This window comes from Coregonus clupeaformis, chromosome 29 (assembly GCF_020615455.1).
Source record: "Coregonus clupeaformis isolate EN_2021a chromosome 29, ASM2061545v1, whole genome shotgun sequence".
NCBI lineage: Eukaryota > Metazoa > Chordata > Actinopteri > Salmoniformes > Salmonidae > Coregonus > Coregonus clupeaformis.
The window spans coordinates 20,331,009-20,353,722 of record NC_059220.1 but is presented as its reverse complement, the minus strand read 5'-3'; the positions used below and the strand labels follow the sequence as shown (position 1 = coordinate 20,353,722).

General features: G+C 47.2%; 1 protein-coding gene across 1 annotated transcript in view; it reads right to left on the bottom strand.

Moving 5' to 3' along the window:
• Positions 1-22,714, bottom strand: part of LOC121544808 (transmembrane protein KIAA1109 homolog) — a 104,022-nt gene that overhangs the window by 42,116 nt on the left and 39,192 nt on the right. The window contains exons 18-51 of the mRNA XM_041854968.2: positions 19,506-19,723; positions 19,125-19,346; positions 18,829-18,966; positions 17,557-17,733; positions 17,312-17,440; positions 17,032-17,151; positions 16,588-16,913; positions 14,680-14,930; positions 14,242-14,476; positions 13,586-14,080; positions 13,120-13,393; positions 12,780-12,917; positions 12,012-12,082; positions 11,743-11,913; positions 11,400-11,520; positions 11,138-11,281; positions 10,833-10,963; positions 10,287-10,489; positions 9,905-10,102; positions 7,790-8,001; positions 7,330-7,632; positions 6,932-7,084; positions 6,524-6,770; positions 6,165-6,319; positions 5,801-6,005; positions 5,385-5,552; positions 5,059-5,249; positions 4,780-4,955; positions 3,290-3,869; positions 2,962-3,160; positions 2,554-2,829; positions 2,353-2,446; positions 909-959; positions 169-375 (exon numbers count right to left, since the gene is read on the bottom strand). Of these exons, the coding sequence (XP_041710902.2) occupies positions 169-375; positions 909-959; positions 2,353-2,446; positions 2,554-2,829; positions 2,962-3,160; positions 3,290-3,869; positions 4,780-4,955; positions 5,059-5,249; positions 5,385-5,552; positions 5,801-6,005; positions 6,165-6,319; positions 6,524-6,770; positions 6,932-7,084; positions 7,330-7,632; positions 7,790-8,001; positions 9,905-10,102; positions 10,287-10,489; positions 10,833-10,963; positions 11,138-11,281; positions 11,400-11,520; positions 11,743-11,913; positions 12,012-12,082; positions 12,780-12,917; positions 13,120-13,393; positions 13,586-14,080; positions 14,242-14,476; positions 14,680-14,930; positions 16,588-16,913; positions 17,032-17,151; positions 17,312-17,440; positions 17,557-17,733; positions 18,829-18,966; positions 19,125-19,346; positions 19,506-19,723 (6,979 nt within the window). The remainder of the gene's footprint in view (positions 1-168; positions 376-908; positions 960-2,352; positions 2,447-2,553; positions 2,830-2,961; positions 3,161-3,289; positions 3,870-4,779; positions 4,956-5,058; positions 5,250-5,384; positions 5,553-5,800; positions 6,006-6,164; positions 6,320-6,523; positions 6,771-6,931; positions 7,085-7,329; positions 7,633-7,789; positions 8,002-9,904; positions 10,103-10,286; positions 10,490-10,832; positions 10,964-11,137; positions 11,282-11,399; positions 11,521-11,742; positions 11,914-12,011; positions 12,083-12,779; positions 12,918-13,119; positions 13,394-13,585; positions 14,081-14,241; positions 14,477-14,679; positions 14,931-16,587; positions 16,914-17,031; positions 17,152-17,311; positions 17,441-17,556; positions 17,734-18,828; positions 18,967-19,124; positions 19,347-19,505; positions 19,724-22,714) is intronic.

Genomic DNA, 22,714 nt, shown 5'->3' with positions numbered 1-22,714 from the left:
ACTGAAGTGCTTTCCTCTCATACAAGACCCTTTTGGTGAGGACCACAATGAGCAAGCAGTTCTGCCTACCCAGCCCCAATTCATGGCCGGGGCTCCCCTAGGAGATACCTTATATTTCAATGGGACTCAAAGTATTTATAATACAACAATTTCTTCCCCGAGACTTACACGTTGGATGGCTGGCGGATGAGGTCGGAGATCTGCTTGGAGAGCTGGTGGGAGCTGCGGACCATCATGCTGTGCAGCGTGGCTGGGTGCTGGGGGATGTTGATCATGATGGCGCCCACCTTGAACACAGCGGCGTTATTGGTCTTCAGGCCCCGCTGGGCGCTGTACAGGGCCTGGGACTTCGCTATGTTGCATTTCACAACCGTTCTGCAATAGTAGAGCAGAGTGTCAGCGTTCCTAATATTACTTTTTGACTACAGGTTAACACAAGACAACATCGATAGAACAACAACCATGTACAAAAATGTGTGTTTGGGTCATTTTTGTTAGACAACAAGCACACTAAACATTAACAGGCACACAACGACATCCATGTTATGGGGGCATAAGAACTACAGGGTTCTATATGACATTGCATTACACTGCCTAAATCATCCCCAAAAATAAAATAATAATAATATTGATCACATTTACAGGAGGAATTGCTGTCATATGGCTGATCTATAAAGATCATCTACCCGCCATACACATAAAGGAAGGCACACAGAAACAGAAGAGAAAAGGAGTGGGGGATTATCAGACTAACATGAAGAGGGAGAATAACATAACAAGAGCTGTACACTGACGAAACACTGGGGTACCACAGACTCCAGACAAAATGAAAGCTGTGCCTTAACTTAGTACTACAGTACTGTGGCATTGCTATGATGTGCCAAGGTGCAGTAGTTATAAACACATACAGAAACTCTTGTTTGGCAGTGCTGGTTGGAGATGTAGGGAAATCCTCCAGTCTATTCAAGACGATGGAAGAGAAAGCCAGGGAAAGTAAAAAAAAAAAAAAGAGCAAATGAGATATTGAGTATTCACCCAGAGATATGGAGACAACAGACTAGATTCGAATATCTATTCACCCTCCTTCGACTGCCAAAAGTCTTTCCAGTGTTGCCAGCCGAATATGTGCAGTCATTTGAATATTTATAGGATTTGATTAGTGTGAAGTAACTGTAGATATTACTCACACAGTAGGTTGACATGCAATCAGTAAGCAGGTTGCCATTGACCAAGATTTATTTGACAAAAGCAATGTCGCAACAACAAAAACATCACTGCGGCATGTGTAATGGAAACGGCAGATAGGAGACATTTCTAAAGACCGACAACATTTTTATCCGTTTGACAGGGATGGATTTTTCTTCTTGACGAATAATTTTGAAGATACGCGGGGCACGTTATGTCATTACGTAACTATAAAGCTTCACTCCACATTTCATTCTACATTTCTACTGCTTGCAAAATCAAAATGTTCAACTATAAAAAATAACGTTTCTTTGCAGAATAAGGATTGTCCTGACTTTCAAAATTGCCTGAATTGCTTCACTTCTCTGGTTGGCTGGTAAGTTTCATCATCCAATTATTACTACAGGAGTTCAAGTTTCACCATGGCACGGACTGTGGCGATACGTTCGCACAAGAATTATTAGAATATGTCAAATATTTGTCAATTATTGCATTCTATCCATGCTGGCATCCGATTGCTATCTGAGACATGAAACAGATAGGTGGAACGGCATACAGGCCGTCGCCAATTTATTAATGCGCAATTTGCCTAAATGGGTAATGGAAACACTAAATCACAAAACGTTTATTCAACACTAGGTTTTTTGTGTTTTTTTTTAGGGGGGTCTGACGTCATTATGTCCACCTGTTTTTATCGACAAGATAGTTAAATGGGAACGCACCCTAGTAGGCAATTGTCGCATCTATTTTCTATACCGAGACACATTTTTTATGTCGACACAAAATCACCGGACATGTTAATCGAAACATAGCTACTGACACAGTGGGGTAGGAAATTAAAAAGTTGTAGCTCAGTTGGTAGAGCATGGCGCTTGCAACGCCAGGGTTGTGGGTTCGTTTCCCACTGGCGGCCAGTATGAAAAATGTATGCACTCACTAACTGTAAGTCGCTCTGGATAAGAGCGTCTGCTAAATGACTAAAATGTAAATGTAATAATGAATCTTACAGGTTACCAAAATGACAGGCAAGCCAACTACAAACAGAGGGTATTTTAGGTCTTATAATTAATTCATAGACCTAATGCACACTATCAAACTTCAAGCCTCAATGTGGTAATACAAAATGCAAATTAAACAGTTATCAACCTAAATTCGAGCAGTCCTTACTGAATGTCTGGCGTTATACCCTCCAGGAGCACAATGTTAACTCCTCCTATGTGGGCTGATGCACAAGTCTCTGTCATTTTCTGGTGCAGTATGTCTGAAAAACAGATTTTGGAATGATAATCCAGATATGGCACTGAATAATGTAATTCAAAGAGGCAGTGTATTGAACTAGTGATGTAAACCAAGAGCTAAGAGCCTCACCCTTCATCTTCTCCTTAAGTGTGAAGCTGCCGTGGATCTTCTTTAGCTCTGCCTCCATGGTCAGGCCCCCGATGTCTGCCTCCAGGTGGGTGCGGTTCACAATGCCGATGCCAAACACAATGAGGGTGACGTGCTGTGGCTCAGAGCTCACCAAGCTGCGCCGTCGGCCCCCCGCCCCGAGCCCGGCCGGAGGCTTGTTGGTGGGGGTGGTGGGGTCCTGCTGCTCGTTCTCAAAGATCACCCTGCACAGGGGCTCCGAGGGACTGCGGCCACCGTCTGCACAGACCACATAACGCACACACAAATGATCGAACGATGAGTGTGTGTTTTCGTACTTCTACACAAGATCTACACAAGTACCTAGGGGGTAGGGGCTAGAAGTGCCTGAGTGGAGGGCGAGAGCCTTACCCGAGAGGCAGTTCTCAGGGGAGCTCTTCTCCAGGATACCAGTGGGGTCAGAGATGAGGGAGTAGAAGTTGAGCAGCTTGTACATGTTCTGCCAGCACTCTGCAGAGGGCTCGCTCTGCTCTGACACTGTGATGGAGTCTGAGTCATCCATCTGGATGGCCATGTGGTCCGCCACATCCCGAGAGCCCTTCCGCGACACCTTGATCAATTGATTGATTGAATTTATTAGATACCAATAAAAACAGAGCATACATCATTTGATAGATCACTTAGAAATATACAGTCTATATGATCATTGTAAAATGAAGATACATACTGGTTGGTGTACCTTGGAGGTACGGCGCTCCGAGCGACCAAGCGTGTTGCGTCCCCGGGGCTCCCTCCTGCCCAGCGTGTCCAGTCCTGACGGGGGGCCATTGAGCGGTTGACCCCCCCCTCCACCCCGCTTGTTCTTCTGAGCCGTGTTCCCACCGCCACCAGCCCCACTCCGCCCGGCTCCGTTGGTGCTTCCCCGCGAGCTGCGGCTAAAGTCAGAGGAGCGGAAGTGACGGTAGGGCCGCGCCTTGAAGGTGGGTGTGGGGGAGGCAGAGCCAGCGGTGTAGCGGCTGAGCTTGATGTCTGTCTGTGTGGCCTTGATGTCGTCCACCATGGTACTGAACTGGTGGATGAGGCGCACCAGGGCCATGTCCACGCGCTGGCTGATGGCCTGGCAGGCGATGGTGAAGTCGCAGTGGAAGGTGTTGTAGTGGCGACGATTCAGGTCGTGAAAGGCGAGGGGAGCAGCGGCAGCCGTGGAGTTAGGCGGGCCAGTGCTGGTAGACTTCTCCATCACAACAGCGTTCAGGCTGAACGTCTCGATCAGCAGTGCAGGCTTGAACTCCAGCAGAGGGAGGTTTGGCATGCCCTGTCTTGAGAGGGATGGAGCAAGAGAAGATGACCTTTACGTGGCAGGATATCTTAAAGCAGGGATCATCAACTAGATTCAGCCGCGGGACAATTGTTTCTTGAGCGGATGGTCGGAACATAATAAAACATATATTTTTAGACTACAAAATTGACAGCAAAAAGCACAAAAATATATAATATTTGTCTAAAACAAAATCATTTCAAGCCTTGATTACATATGGGGACAGTGCCTTCCGTAGGGTGCTGTCTTTCGGATGAGATATTAAAACAGGTGTCCTGACTCTGTGGTCATTCAAAATCCCATGGCACTTATTGTAAGAGTACGGGTGTTCACCTCGGTGTCATGGCTAAATTCCCAACCTGGCCACATTCCATCATGGCCACCTAATCATTCCCCTAATTCCTAATTGGCATATATCACTCCTCACCTCTCCACCTGATAGATGATGTGTGGTGAGCGGTCTGGCACAAAAATGGTCGCCGTGCATCACTGAGGTGGGTGCTACACATTGATGGTGGATGGAGGTGAGTTCCCCCTACTATGTAAAGTGCTTTGAGAACTTCAGTCGGCAGAAAAGCGCAATGTAAATACAATTAATTGTTATTATTTGTATACGATCACATATGTTTCTCTATTATGCGTGGGAATACTTGGGAACAGATTTCCAAAATTAAAATCACTTGTAGCTGATTTCCTGGTGTTTTTACAGTCTTGAAAATGAAAATTACCCCCCAAAATATTTATATATATATTTTATTTTGCTCAGAAAACTTGGAGGGCCAAATAAAACCACCCCCGGGCCAAATTCGGCCCGCGAGCCGCCAGTTGGGGAACCCCGTCTTAGAGATTGCACCTTTAAGACTATTGGGACTCGCTAAACATGATTTATTTTAGATACTTGGTTAATTTACCTTTTTGACCGTTTGTTTTTCCGCTCTTTGGACGTGTCAGAGTCCACAATGTCTGCTCTGAGACACTCCAAGGTGCCAGAGAAGGAGAGGTGCTCCCCGAAGTACATCTTGTAGCTGAGAGGAGTGGTGTCCTGGGCCTGGATCCCTGTGTGACTCAGCAGAGGCTTGAACACAACCTGTGTGTTGTGAGGGAAGGGAGAGAGAATCATCAGAATTATCACACACACACACACACACACACACACACACACACACACACACACTCTCTCAACAGGTTACCTGTGCGTCTGCTAGCTGCACGGCAGCGGGACACTGGTTGCCCTCCTCAATGTCGGCCATCATTATGTCATCCTGGCTGGTGCTGTGCTGAGAGTGCTGAGACTGTGTTCCGTCAAGAGTGTTCTGGTCGCTGGAAAGCACAGTGTTGAAGTCTGACGCTGATGGGATGGTGGGGAGGTTACAGGTGTCGCCTGAGGAGCAACAGAAACAGACACTTAGGGTGACCTTATTTTTAAAAATGATTTTACTGTGAGCTTTCGGGGTTGGTTACATCACCAACATTCCAACCCAACATTCACAGAAGATTCTCACGACATTCCCCCTACCTGTCTGCATGCTATTGTGCTGGGAGCGGTTGACCGGGGACTCCTGGGGGACAGCGTTCCCTCCGCCCCGGTTGCCCACAGCGTTGGACATCCAGTTGTAGAAGCTGACGGAGGAGGGCTCAGACAGCAGGGGGTGCTCCGTCACCACATCTGGTCCCACACTATTACCTAAAGGGGGGAGCAAACATAATGTCATGTTGCAGTCCAATTCTCTACCAATTGTCTATCATGATAGCTTGAAAAGGAATCGAATTAGTATAGAAATATGGTGGAAATTCCCTATAACCCATGCTTTAGGACCAATGTTCACACTTCGGGAACGAGGGTATGGAATTGGAACGCAAACCAAGTCTGATCCAGGTGTGGGCAACCCTGGTCCATCACATGGTTACATTCTAAGGATAATGTGAGCGTACCTGTGCTCTTGGCAGCGGGTTCATTCCTCTGAGGCGTGCTCTCCAGCAGGTTGTGCAGGCTGGGGAAGCTGCCTGTCAGGTAGCTCAGCAGACTCTCTTTACGGGGACTGTCCTTGGCAGGCATGCCCACACGACTTACATGGGCAGGGGAGTCAGCCGCTGTGTCCCCGCTGGTGTAGCTCAGGGACTGGTATGGGTGGGAGCCCTGAAGAACACACACCAATATCATTAGTGTGAAAACAAATGCATTCCTATGGTATACTAACGGCAAGTGGTACCGCCCTGTCGCCCCTGTCCACCCATATAATTATAAAAGGTACAAAGTTGAAGTAGACAATGCAGACAGACAGGTGGATATACATACCTTTACCTTTATTTTGAGGGCAGATTCACTGTGTGTGTGGGACTTGGAGAGCTTCCTCATGATCTCCACCCCGCTGACTGGTCCAGATTTGTCTCCTGTGGGCAGGGGGCGGCTGCATGCTCCCTCCAGCAGCATGGTGTGTTCACTCACTGTGGCTGGACAGCAGTTACAACATGATATAACCCATTGGCCCAACATACTGCATGCATTATTGTCATCCTCATCGTCATTATAATCATAATTATCAAATTCATTAACATGTGGGGGGACTTTTCAGTACAATTGGTTTGATAAAGTCTATCCGTCATGTATTAATTTACCAGAAACGTAATCCTCCGGGGAAAAACATATGTTCCTACCTGCGTCAAACTCAAACTCGGCCCCGTCTGCACTAGTGTCACTCTGCAGCGCAGCTCCGTTGTCCAGGCCCTGGCTCTGGTCCTGGAAGGTCTGCTGCTGGGGGGTCTCCTTGGGTTTGGGCAGCTGGTTGGGCCTCATCAGGCCGATGGCCTTGAAGCCCTGGGTCACCACAATAAACTTCATCCACTGCCGGGCCAGAGCCACCAACCCCTTCTTCAGGGTCACCAGGGCAGGCAGCCCGTCATTCTAGTGAGGACGAGATCAGATGGGTTTAATGGTTAATTAGGAGGTAGCTTAAGGTAGACCCATAAGAACTATTTCCAGCGCAGCACTAACACACCTGATTCAGTCAATCATGGTCCAGACTGAAGTTCTCCAGCCTCTAAAGACACAACACACACACTCACCATGGTGGCCTCCTCTATCACAGAGTAGTCAGCCTGCTGTAGGTAGCGATGCAGGATGTTACACAGCAGACAGGAGGGGTTCTCGTGGAGGTAGCGTGCTCTCTTGGTCACCCTGTTGTACTTGCTCCGAAAGGGGATGTGGATACTCTTTTTCTGTACAGAACAAGGGAAAGAAAATGTGTCTCATATAGAATAAGAATCACCGTTATTTGCCAAGGACGTTTACATGTACCCTCAATTTGACCTGGTGAAATGGTGCTGACAGCAATAGACAAATATACAGACAAAATACAGCCAGAGGAATTTACACAATCAACATACAATATATACAATAAGTGGAAATATAGGACAATTAATGGATAAAAGGCATTGGAGCCCTCAATCTGTGCAGTACTGACCTCCAAGGCTTCAGTCATGATGCAGCCCATGACAGCACACACTCTCAAGGTGCCCTCCATGTCCAGCTTACGAAGAGAAGACTTGAGCTGGTCGATGGGGACCAACCAGGCTCCAATCGCCGGCGTTGCTGTGCTCAGGAGATTCAGCTGCCTGGAGATGGCCTGTGAGGGGGAGCGTACATTGGTGGGGGCAGCGAAGCTGAACCAAATCTCCTTGATGGTGAGCTTCATGCTGCTGGAGTCAGGGGGCGGGGGCATGAGGAGGAGGTCCTTCTTCAGGTCGTCAGACTCCACCCCTTCATCCTGCAAGAGCAATCAACACCACGCATAAACCAATGAGAGAAGGGGAGCAAGAGAGAGAAGCATGTCTATATTTTTGTTTGAACGCTCTCTGTTACTGAAACAAGGTTGGATCAAGTACTTGTACAACAGTTCAAAGTGACGGAGAGTGACGAGTTACCTGATCGTCAGAGTCTGAGTTTCCGTTGGCATCAGAGTTGGGTCTTGTCGCGTCGTTAGGCAGGTTGTCATCAGATACATCGGTGCTGTAGCCGCTGCCCGTCTGAGAACACGATGAGCCGTTAGATTTGGACATGCCAGTCTTCACGCCTGTACCCGACTGCCCCATCACGCCAAACGCACTGTACAGCACTGCACCCGACTGACGCCCACCTGCACACAATCAGGCAAATGTGTTACAGTGATGGGGTTAATAACATCAATTTAATCAATTCAAATTAAATTCAGTCAATTCAAAGTGAATCTAAATGCCAATGTCTATATAGAGTGCCTTCAGAAAGTATTCATACCCCTTGACTTATTTCACAGTGTTGTGTTACAGCCTGAATAAAAAAATAATAATAATAATTCTCAGCCATCTACACACAATACCCCAAAATGACAATGTGAAAACATGTATTGAAAATGAAATACAGAAATATCACATTTACATAAGTATTCACACCCCTGAGTCACTACTTTGTAGAAGCACCTTTGGCAGCGATTACAGGTGTGAGTATTTCTGAGCTTTCCACACCTGGATTGTGCAACATTTGCTCATTATTCTTTTCAAAAGTCTTCAAGCTCTGTCAAATCGATTGTTGATCGACAACCATTTTCAGGTCTTGCCATTGATTTTCAAGTAGATTTAAGTCAGAACTGTAACTCAGCCACTCAGGAACATTCACTGTCTTCTTGGTAAGCAACTCCATTGTAGATTTGAACTTGTGTTTTAGGTTATTGTCCTGCTGAAAGGTGAATTCATCTCCCAGTGTCCGATGGAAAGCAGACTGAACAAATACTGAACAAACAAATAATGTAAACATTTCGAAAAACATAATTCCACTGACATTATGGGGTATTGTATGTAGGGAAGTGCCCAAAAATCTCTATTTAATCAATTTAAAAAAATAATGTGTCCCTGAACAAAGGGGGGGGGGGGGTCAAAATGTAACAGTATCTGGTGTGGCCACCAGCTGCATTAAGTACTGCAATGCATCTCCTCCTCATGGACTGCACCAGATTTGCCAGTTCTTGCTGTGAGATGTTACCCCACTCTTCCACCAAGGCACCTGCAAGTTCCCAGACATTTCTGGGGAGAAAGGCCCTAGCCCTCACCCTCCGATCCAACAGGTCCCAGAAGTGCTCAATGGGATTGAGATCTGGGCTCTTCACTGGCCATGGCAGAACACTGACATTCCTGTCTTGCAGCAAATCACGCACAGAACGAGCAGTATGGCTGGTGGCATTGTCATGCTGGAGGGTCATGTCAGGATGAGCCTGCAGAAAGGATACCACATGAGGGAGGAGGATGTCTTCCCTGTAACGCACAGCGTTGAGATTGCCTGCAATGACAACAAGCTCAGTCCGATGATGCTGTGACACACCGCCCCAGACCATGACGGACCCTCCACCTCAAAATCGATCCCGCTCCAGAGTACAGGCCTTGGTGTAACGCTCATTCCTTCAACGATAAACTCGAATCCGACCATCACCCCTGGTGAGACAAAATTGTGCGTTCCTGGTGTAACTCGGGCAGTTGTTGTTGCCATCCTGTACCTGTCCCGCAGGTGTGATGTTCAGATGTACCGATCCTGTGCAGGTGTTGTTACACGTGGTCTGCCACAGCGAGGACGATCAGCTGTCCGTCCTGTCTCCTTGTAGCGCTGTCTTAGGCGTCTCACAGTACGGACATTGCAATTTATTGCCCTGGTCACATCTGCAGTCCTCATGCCTCCTTGCAGCATGCCTAAGGCACATTCACGCAGATGAGCAGGGACCCTGGGCATCTTTCTTTTGGTGTTTTTCAGAGTCAGTAGAAAGGCCTCTTTAGTGTCCTGAGTTTTCATAACTGTGACCTTAATTGCCTACCGTCTGTAAGCTGTTAGTGTCTTAACGACCGTTCCACAGGTGCATGTTCATTAATTGTTTATGGTTCATTGAACAAGCATGGGAAACAGTGTTTAAACCCTTTACAATGAAGATCTGTGAAGTTATTATTATCTTTGAAAGACAGGGTCCTGAAAAAGGGACGTTTATTTTTTTGCTGAGTTTATCTTTGGCAATGACACATTACCTTTGACAGTGAGGTTCTCAATGCCGCACTCAAACATGATCCAGCCCCACTTCTCCAGGGATGCGCCAGTGCGGGCCAGGTCTGCAGCCACCTGGTTCTCTGTCTCATCCACCAGGGCAAACTCATCCATTTCCTCCAGGCTGAACAGTACTTTGGACTTCTCAAAGGGGATGGCCGTGATTGCACACGTTCCTATGTCTAAACCACAGGACAGGAAAAAGGAGAAAATGTGAAAGTTGGCTAACACGTAATATTATATTAAGGCAGGAGTCTCCAACTCCAGTCATGGATAGCCTGCTGGGTGTGAAGGATGGTGTTCCAGCCCAGCACATGTAGAAAAAACACACTGTAGAGCATAACATTTAAAATAGCATATTCTTACCTGTGGAATCCAGGCCTCGTAGTTGGCTGTGGATGCGGTGGATGTTAAGCTTGGCAGCGATCTCCTTGCCCTTCTCGATGCCGGCGTTGGAGCGCAGTGAGCCTGAGGACTGCGGCTGCATCTTGGTGGCCGAGGCGTACTTTTCCAAGTTGACGGAGGGACGGCCATGCTCTGCAGTGTTGGGTGTCTCCTCCACTATGCCCCTGTGGAGACAGACGGTAGGGTACGCACAGGTTGCAATAATAATAATTTGGTGGATGCTTATATTTGTCCTATTTCATGTTTTTTTTGTTTTTTTATATCCCACTTTTGGAGAGTGGGGTCACGGCCAGGGTCAGCCATTATCAACAGCAACCCTGGAGCAATTAGGCTCAAGTACCTTGCTTAAGGGCACAGACAGATTTTTCACCTCAGAGATTTGAACTAGCAACCTTTCAGTTATGGACCCAACATGGCTACCTGCCGCCCGCAGGTTTGGTGTAACTCTGTGTGTGTGTGTGTGTTTGTCATAAGGAGACCCGTGCAGGCTGGTGGAAGTGAGGATACCTGTTCATGCGAAACTGTGTGGCGATCCTGTCGAAGCAGAGAGCAACCAGGGAGACGTGTGTGATGTGGCTCTTACTGGAGCTGGAGGGAGAACACTCCTCTACCGAGGCCTGGAGCAGACACAGGTTCACCTGTACAGTCAGACAGAAAGATGTGTTGGATGTTTGAGATGCAACTCAGGAAAGGAGGTCAGCATTGGACTGCAGTCGACTCCTGATGAGTTCACTTCAAATGAGCGCAAACTCTGTTTAAGCCAAATACAATTTTCTTGGCACAATGGCACAATTCCATGGCACAATTCCTACCTTGGGAATTGACACGTTGGCTTGCAGGCCCTTGATCTTCACGTTGTCTGGTTTGACCGTCAGGTCCGTTTGGCCATGGGGTGTGTTGAGGGAGCCTGTGGTACCCTCCGTCTTGGATAGCTTGTTCTCCTGCTTGGCTGAGCTCTATGGTGGGGGAAACATTTCAAAACAGGACAATCTTAGGGTTCATCTAAAAATCGCATTCTATTCTCTTTATAGCGCTACTTTTGGCCAGATTTGCCAATTGGTGAGGTTCACCTACGGATTCAGTTACTGTGGACTTGCTGATCTGATAGGCTTCATTGAGGACCTTCCCATGCAGGTCATCCAGAATGGCTGCAGGGTGACGGATACTGACGTAGTGGACCATGGACTCAATGTATCTGAAAGAAAACCCCATACATTGTCACTGACTTGAGCAATATACTATTGGAGAGTGGTTGGACACAGTTGTAGTGGGGAGATACTGATTGCAGATGGAAAGTTAATATGGTTAGCATTTTCTCTGAGGAGCTGTTCTATAAGATGACCTATAATGGTATTTCTACAAAAGCCTTTGGTGGCTATGGCATACTAGAATTTTGTATAAACCCAGTAGCTGTTACCTGTCCAGAGCTTCAGCCACCAGAGGGGTGAGCACCACATTGATGGCCCCCTTCACCTCCACAATGGCGGTGGTTCTGGTCTGGGAGAGGGGCTGCTCCATGGTCCAGTCCTCAGTGGTGGTGTCGTCCGTGTTCTCCATAGCCTTCTTATCCAGGGGCGTGTAGGGCTGGCTATAGTCATAGAGAGAGATGCAGTTACAGATGTGTGTGTGAAACACACATCGAGCGGACCATAGAGATCCAAGTCAAGCAAAATCAATTCTAAATACTTGTTTGTGTCTCCCATCAACGAAAGGCCTCTGTCAAGTAGAGAGCTGGCAGAGAGGCCTTGTTTCACCACCTACAACATAAGAGAAAGGGTTATGACTTTAGGGTACTCCATCGATGAACAGACACACACACAGTAACACACACAGTCTACATCAGCCATACTCAACCGCAGTCCGGATCCGGACCCAGAAAAGGATCAATACGTACCGCGGGTCCATATATATATATGATTTCCTTTTAAAATATATATATTTTTTAAAGGAAATCTGTCAGTCTTTTAACTTACTGCTGTTGATAGTTGTAATAGTAGTAGGCACAAGGTGGAATTTCTAAATGTGGTAGTGCATGGGCCATTTTCCTCATGTCATTCACTGACAGACCTTGTCAGAAATTTCCAGTTGATCAACTAGCGCATGTTAGCTAGGTAGGTAAGTTAGGCTAACCAGCTATCTAAATCTTGTAGTTATCATGGCCAGATTACGTGCCCAGGGGCCTCGACCCTAAGGGGGCCCATAATGATTCTGTTGAGTCACTGTGTAGGGTGTGTAGGATTGCAGGAAATTTGCTTTAAAACTGCAAAATGTTCTCTCTACCAACAAGAGGGGTGTGAACAGTTTGGGGTAAAATGCGTTGCAATGTGGGGGTTTGTTACGATGCCGAAAAATGACAATATCCATCCGGACCTTTGCCACCTAGGAAATTTTCCTGACCGGACCTTCTCAAATAGTAGTTGAATACCCCTGGTCTATATACTATGTGTTTCTTACCTTAAAGCTGGGAACAGAGAGCTGGTCGAAGGAGGCAGAGCTCTCCTCACTGGTGGGCGTGTCCAGGTCCAGGGGGCGGTGCAGCGAGGACTTGGAGGTCCTCTTATTGGTGGGCTGCTTCTGAGACCAGTTGGACACCTGGGGTGTATTCAAAAGGGTAAACGGTCAGTAAGTTGAAGATGTAATGAATAGAGCTAACATGATTCCCTATTCTACCTGACAGACAATCATACAGGGGTGTCACATTGATGCACGATACATGTCTTAGTTTTCCGATCAAATCGTATAATAATAATAATAATGAGAGTTCAGGGATAATACACTTGTGTCCCAGCCTTACCTGGTAGTGGGCCAGATAACTCTGGTAGCAGGCCATGACGTGGGGCTGTCGCGTCACCAGGCCTGGCTCGGGGGTCTTCTCCACCTCCACTGAGCCCTCCTCCTCCAACCCCAGCGCCGACACAAAGGAGGCCTGCGACTGGTGGCTGGGGATGGGGTGGGCTGGCAGCGGGGGCAGCATGGGGGGCATGGGCAGGGGCCTGGGCTCTGTGATGAGATCCCCGTTCAACACATAGGTGAGAGGTCCCTCCACACTGTGGTAGATGGAGCTTCGGCTGGAATCAAATTCACAACAGATTGGTTTGGCTACTGTAATCATGTGTTGTTTCCCTTTATTTTACTAAGTAAAATGACTGAGTTTACTAAGTAAAATGACTGAGAACACATTCTCTAAGAAAGTAAAAACTTAGGTGAGAGGGGGTAGGGTCGGAATGGAGGGGCAGTCATTTAGCAGGTAGAGTACCCACCTGTAGTGGTCCATGTGGTAGGACTGCTGCTGGGGCTGATACTGCATCTGCTGCTGCCTCCTCTTCTTCTTCCTGCCAGGGTAGGTGCCTGGACCCTCGTCTGCACTGCTGATGGGCTCAAAGTCCTCTGTTGCTGAGAAGTAAGCCTCGCTGTCTGCCACCGACATGCTGGAGTCTGCTGAGCGATACTGGTGGAAGGTGCTGGAATCTGCGGACGGCGTGAACGGGAAGGAGCTGTAGCTCCGGCGCTGGCGAGGAGAATCCAGGACGTTCTCGTCGCTACGGGAGACCTCACTGCTGAACTGGACGCCAGAAAGGGGCGGCGGGGGCTTGTCGGTGAAGACTGCCGCCGACAGGCTCTTGGTGCTGCCCAGCCGGCCAGAGTGCACAGAGGACTGGCGCTTGATGGGCGAGCAGAGAGGGGAGCGGAGGGAGGAGCGCTCCTGGGCACTGTTGGGAGACACTGGGGAGCCCTCAGGGACTTCTGTAAGAGTACTGTGAGGAGAGAAGGAGGGGTTGAGAATACCAAGATAATGCACTTTGGAATCAACAGAAAGTCAGCTACTTCACTAGTATATGGGCTGTTGGTGAATTGTGAATATGTGTAAACACTGTGTATGCCTGTTGCACCCCTGGTGCACTCATCTGCTACTCACTCTGCAGTGCTCTTGCCGTTCATGGGGAACATGCGTTCCTCAGTGCTAGGAGATGGGCTGTCCCTCTCCCCGGCCAGTAGGGGCAGTGCTGCGCTGGAGGAACTATTTTCCTCGGAAGAGGAGGCCGAACTGTGGGAGCGCGGAGGCACCTGCAGGCTCAGGTGTTGGCCCCGTATTCCGAGCTCCGGGGCTGGACTGGGGGTACAGGTGTCCCTCTTCACCCCCACACCCTTACCTATAAGAGGGAATACACAGTATGTCACAGTCCTGTCGGTTGGGTGTGTTCCAGATACACAGATCAAAGCTAAAATGGAACAGACCAGCAACCCTATAATTTAACACAATTTTCACAGTGAACCCAGATATGACCTTTGTGTCGGTCTACAATCCCAGTGAACAAAATGTTTTCTTTTGATAAATACATTGAAACACTCATACCGTTAGACAGCTTGGGCGTGTCCTTGGTGACGATCCACTCTCCAGGCTGCAGCAGTGATTGGCCGTAGCACATATCTGACTCAACGCTGGAGGAGGAGAAGGCTGAGCTGGAGGAGGGGGTCATCTCCTCCAGACGGAAGAAGTCCAGGCCCGTGTTGGTGCCCCCGTAGAAACGACAGCCCCCCAGGCAACCACACTTGTTCCTGCTTCGCTTGTTGCGACCAGTCTCATCTGGCCACAGGAACCATAGCCTGGGAGGAAGGGAAAGAGAGAGAGAGTGCTCATGTCTCTGTGATCTGATGTACACTACCGGTCAAAAGTTTTAGAACACCTACTCATTCAAGGGTTTTACTTTATTTTTACTATTTTCTACTTTGTAGAATAATAGTGAAGACATCAAAACTATGAAATAAAACATATGGAATCATGTAGTAACCAAAAAAGTGTTAAACAATTCAAAATATATTTGAGATTCTTCAAACAGCCACCCTTTGCCTTGATGACAGCTTTGCACACTCTTGGCATTCTCTCAACCAGCTTCATGAGGTAGTCACCTGGAATGCATTTCAATTAAAAGGTGTGCCTTCTTAAAAGTTAATTTGTGGAATTTCTTTCCTTTTTAATGCGTTTGAGCCAATCAGTTGTGTTGTGGTAGGGGGGGTATACAGAAGATGGTCTTTTACCAAATAGGGCTAAGTCCATATTATGGCAAGAACAGCTCAAATAAGCAAAGAGAAACTACAGTCCATCATTACTTAAAGACATGAAGGTCAGTCAATACGGAACATTTCAAGAACTGAAAGTTTCTTCAAGTGCAGTCGCAAAAACCATCAAGCGCTATGATGGAACTGGCTCTCATGAGGACCGCCACAGGAATGGAAGACCCAGAGTTACCTCTGCTGCAGAGGATAAGTTCATTATAGTTACCAGCCTCAGAAATTGCAGCCCAAATAAATGCTTCACAGAGTTCAAGTAACAGACACATCTCAACATCAACTGTTCAGAGGAGACTGTGTGAGTCAGGCCTTCATGGTCGAATTGCTGCAAAGAAACCGCTACTAAAAGGACACCAATAAGAAGAAGAGACTTTGGTCTGGAGTCCAAATTTGAGATTTTTTGATCCAACCACCGTATCTTTGAGACGCGGTGTGGGTGAACGGATGATCTCCGCATGTGTAGTTCCCACCGTAAAGCATGGAGGAGGAGGTGTTATGGTGTGGGGGTGCTTTGCTGGTGACACTGTCTGTGATTTATTTAGAATTCAAGGCACACTTAACCAGCATGGCTACCACAGCATTCTGCAGCGATTTGCCATCCCATCTGGTTTGGGTTAGTGGGACGATCATTTGTTTTTCAACAGGACAATGACCCAACACACCTCCAGGCTGTGTAAGGGCTATTTGACCAAGAAGGAGAGTGATTGAGTGCTGCATCAAATGACCTGGCCTCCACAATCCCCCGACCTCAACCAAATTGAGATGGTTTGGGATGAGTCGGACCGCAGAGTGAAGGAAAAGCAGCCAACAAGTGCTCAGCATATGTGGGAACTCCTTCAAGGCTGGTGGAAAAGCATTCCAGGTGAAGCTGGTCATCAAGGCAAAGGGTGGCTATTTGAAGAATTAGTTTAACACTTTTTTGGTTACTACATGATTCCCTATGTGTTATTTCATAGTTTTGATGTCTTCACTATTATTCTACAAAGTAGAAAATAGTAAAAATAAAGAATAACCCTTGAATGAGTAGGTGTTCTAAAACCTTTGACTGGTAATGTATGTATGTGTGTCTGTCTAGTCTATGTCTATGATTGCTACTGGTGGTGGCAATACCAATTTCCTCTAGGCCTCCATTTCTCCTAATTTTCTTTGGGATCAATAAAGTGTATTTATTCCTTCCTTCCTCCATTCCTACCTCTTGGTGTGAGCATCATGGAGCTCCAGGAACTGCCTCTGCACCTCGTACTTGGCCGGGTGGTCTGCAGCCAGCGCCACGTCAGCTGTGATCAGGGCGAAGTTGACCGAGCCAGCCTCCAACCAGAAGGATCTCCGCAGTACAGCGGGCTGGCCCAGCCCTAACCCCTGACCTGGAGAGGGCCCTGGCCGGACCCCGTCTGATTGGGGCTGTTGCTGCTGTTGTTCAATGTACTGATGGATATGGACGTCCTGCACCACAGCACTGATCCCTTCTCCCACCGCCTGGTTGTGCAGGTTGCAGTTGGCCAGTCGGATGGCACCCGTCTAGGTAAAGGCAGAATTGGAGCAGTGTTTCTCAACTCCTGACCTCAAGTACCCCCAACGTTACTCATTTTTGTTCTAGCATTAAACATTTTGTCCTAATGTTTAAGACGTGTGTTACCTTGATGTTGGCTGCACAGCTGTGCTCCACTATGAAGAGGTCAGCCCTGTCCACAGCCAGACGGGTCATGGTATACTTGAGCTCCTCAGACGTCCGACAGTGTCCAGGTAGGCAGGCCATCTACGAAAGTAGAGAACAGAATAGTTACAATGGTTTATTATTGCCTTCAGAGGAGGCCAGACTCACATTTTTACACAAATATACAAAACCAGTAGATTTTACAAACTACAGATATTCAAGTGTGTGATTTCCATGCGCAGAAAAAGTGGGTAGGCGCTACCTTGGAGTCACACACGCGGCGATCCACCCCGTGCTGGCAGATGACAGAGGGCTTGGGCTGCTCCAGCTGGAACTCCCGGGAGAAGACGTGGAACATGTACGTCTCACCCCACTCCATCACACTGGCCAGCTGAGGAACAACACATTCATTAGATATACACAAAATAGAAACATGTACACACACACACACACACAAATATATGACAAACAAGCAGACACACACACAGAGCAGTAGTACACACAGACCTGTGGCACGGTGACTCTCCCAGTGAGGGCCCCAGCCTGCATGTCTATGAGCCAGGCGTACTCCAGGGTGTCTGTGCCTAGAGGCAGCCCTTGGGCTGAGAACATGGCATGGGCACGCATCTGCAGGCCAGACAGACTCATGTGGCCGTCCCTCAGAACACCATCAGACGTGGGCCGCTGTGTGGATACAGGTAATAATAATAATAATAATAATAATAATAATAATACACTTTTTGCAGTGTAAAGACAGATGTGATTAGCTTCAAATATGCATATATACGCATCACAAAAACAGACATTTTGTGGTTCTACATTATGCATGCACATGTAACAAAATAAAGGAAACACTTGAGTAAATGAGTGATACAAAGTATACTGAAAGCAGGTGCTTCCACACAGGTGTGGTTTTCTGAGTTATTTAAGCAATTAACATCCCATCCTGCTTAGGGTCATGTATAAAAATGCTCAGTTGCACATTATTTTTGCCACAATGGCTAGAAGAAGGGATCTCAGTGACTTTGAAAAAGGGGTCTCAAAGGAGCATAGGGGGTTTAAATGGTGTGTGTGTCTCCGTCACCAGATCTCAACCCAATTGAACACTTATTATGGGAGATTCTGGAGCAGCGTCCGAGACCGCGTTTTCCACCACCATCAACAAAACACCATATTATGGATTTTCTCATGGAAGAATGGTGTCACATCCCTCCAATACACTTGAAGAATTTATGCCAAGGCGCATTGAAGCTGTTCTGGTGGCTCGTGGTGGCCAAACGCCCTATTAAGACACTATGTTGGGGTTTCCTTTATTTTGGCAGTTAACTGTACATCTATTATACATCCATCACAAAAAGACCTCTGCAGTTTGACTGTCAAATGGTAGTATTGTGCAATGTGCTTCTTTGCCATTGAAATCTTTAGCCAGCTTAGCCACATTCACTGTACTCTCAAAATATTGAGCCACATGCCCACAACAAAACTCAGCGGTCTATTATCCTCAGTGGAACTCAGTTCTGAAGGTCATTGCATGAGGGAAGAGATTAGCAGGGCATTTCAGGTAAAGCTGTAATCTCTTAGCTCTGAGGCTCCCGTAATAACAAACCCATGGCTACGGCTAAGCATACAATCATAAACCATGTCCTGCGTCATATCTACACCAATCCAATGCTTTTAAATCCTTGTGAACATGAACAAGTGCACACTTTGGAGTGAAGGAGGAGGGCTCCTGTATGAATGGATCCCTAAAGATGCTCCCATCGATTGTGGTCGACTCACCTGGTAGTTGTCACTGATGAAGATATGAGCCGGGGAGAGCACAAGCTGGAGCATGGTCTCCTTATAGCCCTTCTTCATCTCAAAACACAGCCTCTCTAAGAACCCAGAGGGGCCCTCGGGACTGTCGCTGCCGCAGTGCTGTCCAGACACACACGTGGAGAGAGTTAGAAGAATGGGTGGGTTTAGGGGTATCTCCAGCCCTAGAACTGGTACAAAGTGGTGCTGGTAGACCCATAATGTGTTACTGGTTGATAAAGATGGCTGGTTGTTGGAGGGGTAGGTAGAGGTGGACTTACCATGGGCAGGCGTCCGTGCACCTTGTAGAGGTTGATGAGGACGGTGATGTCCCAGGGACGCAGGGCTAGGGGGTGGAGGGTGGCAGCATCCCTCCTGTCATCATCCAGGCCCAGTGGAGACCAGCCCAGGATGGAGGAGGAGGTGGACAGGTAGGACAGCACAGGGCTGGACACCGCCTCCTCAAAGTCGGTGTACATGTCATCCTCACCAAAGTAGTTCTCCTGCAGAAGGGAGGGGAGGGAAGGGTGGCTGGATCAATCTTATGACTCATCCCTCAGATTTTCACTCAAATCTCCCATTTACCCTCCCTGGGAAAGTTTCAGGATGAGTAATTCGAGTCTGTGCAGCCTTTGTTCTGTGTTTTGTGTCCCTGACTGTACCTTGATGGAGACAAGGGCCTTGAGCAAGGGCCCGTAAAGGATGATCTGGGAGTCGGGGGACATCTCCATCTCCACGTGGAGCCTGTCAGAGGGCAGCTCCGAGGGGTCTGTGGTCACTCTGCTGTTAGGGGCAGAGCGGCGAGGCGGAGGTGGTTGGGGTACAGACGAGTGCTCAGGGGGGCGCAAGGACGACAGCATGGCATCCTCCATCTCCGACACTGCAGGGAAGGAGAAACACTCACATACATAAGCACAGATTAAGACCATATAAACCAGTGGTCACCAAACGGTGGATCGCGATCAACTGGTCTATCTCCAAGGCGTTCCTAGTCGATCACAAAACATTTATTTAAAAAACCAAACGATAAAGCCTTGCCATCAGCTCAAAGACAGTGTCCCCTTTTGGTCAGTCTTAGCGAAGGGGGAGAGCTGAGGGACAATCAGACGGTGAGAGGTGGACCCTCTGATGCTCTCCTTCCACTGAGACTTACCAACAGATGCAGGCACCATCAGTCCAGTAAATTAAAGAAAGCAAATTGTTTCAATTTATGCTCACTCAGCTGTGTCTCACAAGTAATACAACAAATTATGATATATTACCAGTGTGATCATATACTTCAAGTTTTTAAATATAATTTTTAAATGGCCTGAGAAGAATAACATTGGCAGGGCAATTCAAGCATGGCGAATATGCAGTGATAAAGTACTGGGCCTACAGCCTACTACACAAACCTCATTGCTACAGAACTGTTTTTAATAGGTTAATGTTACATAGGCTTACTTTTTTTTTGTGATGTTTTTAAAACATTCTGAGCAGTAGATCTCTGCTCAGCAGTAGACTCAGAAAGTGATCTTGGATCAGAAAAGTTTGGTGACCACATATAAACAGACAGTATACACGTACAGTGGGGAAAAAAATTATTTAGTCAGCCACCAATTGTGCAAGTTCTCCCACTTAAAAAGATGAGAGAGGCCTGTAATTTTCATCATAGGTACACGTCAACTATGACAGACAAAATTAGAAGAAAAAAATCCAGAAAATCACATTGTAGGATTTTTTATGAATTTATTTGCAAATTATGGTGGAAAATAAGTATTTGGTCAATAACAAAAGTTTCTCAATACTTTGTTATATACCCTTTGTTGGCAATGACACAGGTCAAACGTTTTCTGTAAGTCTTTACAAGGTTTTCACACACTGTTGCTGGTATTTTGGCCCATTCCTCCATGCAGATCTCCTCTAGAGCAGTGATGTTTTGGGGCTGTCGCTGGGCAACACGGACTTTCAACTCCCTCCAAAGATTTTCTATGGGGTTGAGATCTGGAGACTGGCTAGGCCACTCCAGGACCATGAAATGCTTCTTACGAAGCCACTCCTTCGTTGCCCGGGCGGTGTGTTTGGGATCATTGTCATGCTGAAAGACCCAGCCACGTTTCATCTTCAATGCCCTTGCTGATGGAAGGAGGTCTTCACTCAAAATCTCATGATACATGGCCCCATTCATTCTTTCCTTTACACCAGGGGTGTCAAACGTCCGGCCCGCGGGCCGGATCAGGCCCGCAAACGGGTTTAATCCGGCCCGCGAGATGATTAAAAAAAATTAATAAAAAAATATATATAAAAAAATAAATAATTTTTTTGTAAAGTATAAAAATGCGCTGCAAATTATCAATAAAATAAACTGCTGTTCCAATTGCGTCCACTGGACGGCGCAATAGCAATTGTGTTAAGCAAGCAAACTGTTTATACCGGGGCAGAGCAAGTAGGTCAAGCACGTGCAGCCAATGAGCTACTTTGTTTTGCCCGCGATATTTATTACGGCTTCTACTTTTAACATTATGTGCTTTGGCACCCTCATTGCCCCAATATGTCTCTGTCAAAAAAAGAGAAAAGTGGACGCAGAGTGCAGAGTGTTCCAAGAAAAATGGTCATCCTATTTATTCACGGAATTGAATGGGAAAGCTGTATGTTTGGTGTGTTCAGAGCATGTTGCAGTGCTGAAAGAATATAACCTTCGTCGCCACTATGTGAGTCTTCATGCCGACAAATGTGACAACTTTCAAGGACAGCGGAGATGAGAGAAGGTGAATGAACTGTTGGCGGGTCTGAAGAAACAGCAGTCTGTGTTTACTCACAGCCGAGACATCAGTGACGCTGCAGTGAAAGCTAGCTACCTCATTGCTAATGAAATCGCAGTGGCTTCAAAACCATTTAGTGAGGGTGAATTTGTAAAAACATGCATGATGAAGGCAGCGGAGATTGTGTGCCCTGAAAAGCGGCAGGCTTTTGCAAATATCAGCCTGACAAGAAACACAGTTGCAGACAGGATTTCCGATCTTTCAGTGGATTTGGACAGCCAGTTGAAGCAAAAGTAAAGTCATTTATTGCGTTTTCGGTTGCAATTGATGAAAGCACGGACATTACAGATGTTGCACAACTGGCCATTTTCATCCGCGGAGTTGATGACACATTGACCGTCACCGAGGAGTTCGTGGAGTTGGTGCCGATGACAGATACAACGACAGCAGCTGATATTTTTACCGCACTCGTCGGCGCGCTGGACAGGGTCGGAGTGGACTGGTCCCGCGCTGTCAGCCTGGCTACAGATGGTGCGGCCTCAATGATCGGGAAAAAAGCAGGCGTTGTGACAAAGTTCAGAGAGAAAGTGCAATCTGCAAATGGAGGACGTGATTTTTTGACTTTTCACAGTATTTTGCACCAGGAGGCTTTGTGTTGCAAGTCATTAAAGATGGATAACGTCATGAAGGTGGTCATCCAAACTGTTAATTTCATCCGATCCAGAAGCCTGAATCACCGTCAGTTTGACAGCCTTCTCAGAGAGAAAGACCACATCTATGGCCTGCCATACCACACTGAGGTAGGATGGTTAAGCCGAGGTGCTGTGCTGAGGCGTTTCTTTGATTTACGAGAAGAAATTGAACAGTTCATGGAAGAAAAGGGCAAACCAGTGTTAGAATTTCATTCCGCAGAATGGATGCAGGACCTTGCATTTATGGTGGATGTTACAGAGCACCTGAATAACTTGAACAAACAGCTGCAAGGGTGCAACAAAGTTGTCACGCAGTATTATGACAGCATACGTTCTTTCAAGTTGAAGCTGTCATTGTGGGAGACGCAACTTGCCGGTGGTGATGCAGCTCACTTCCCCTGTCTGAAAAATGTGTGCGCGACCCAACATGTGGCAGAC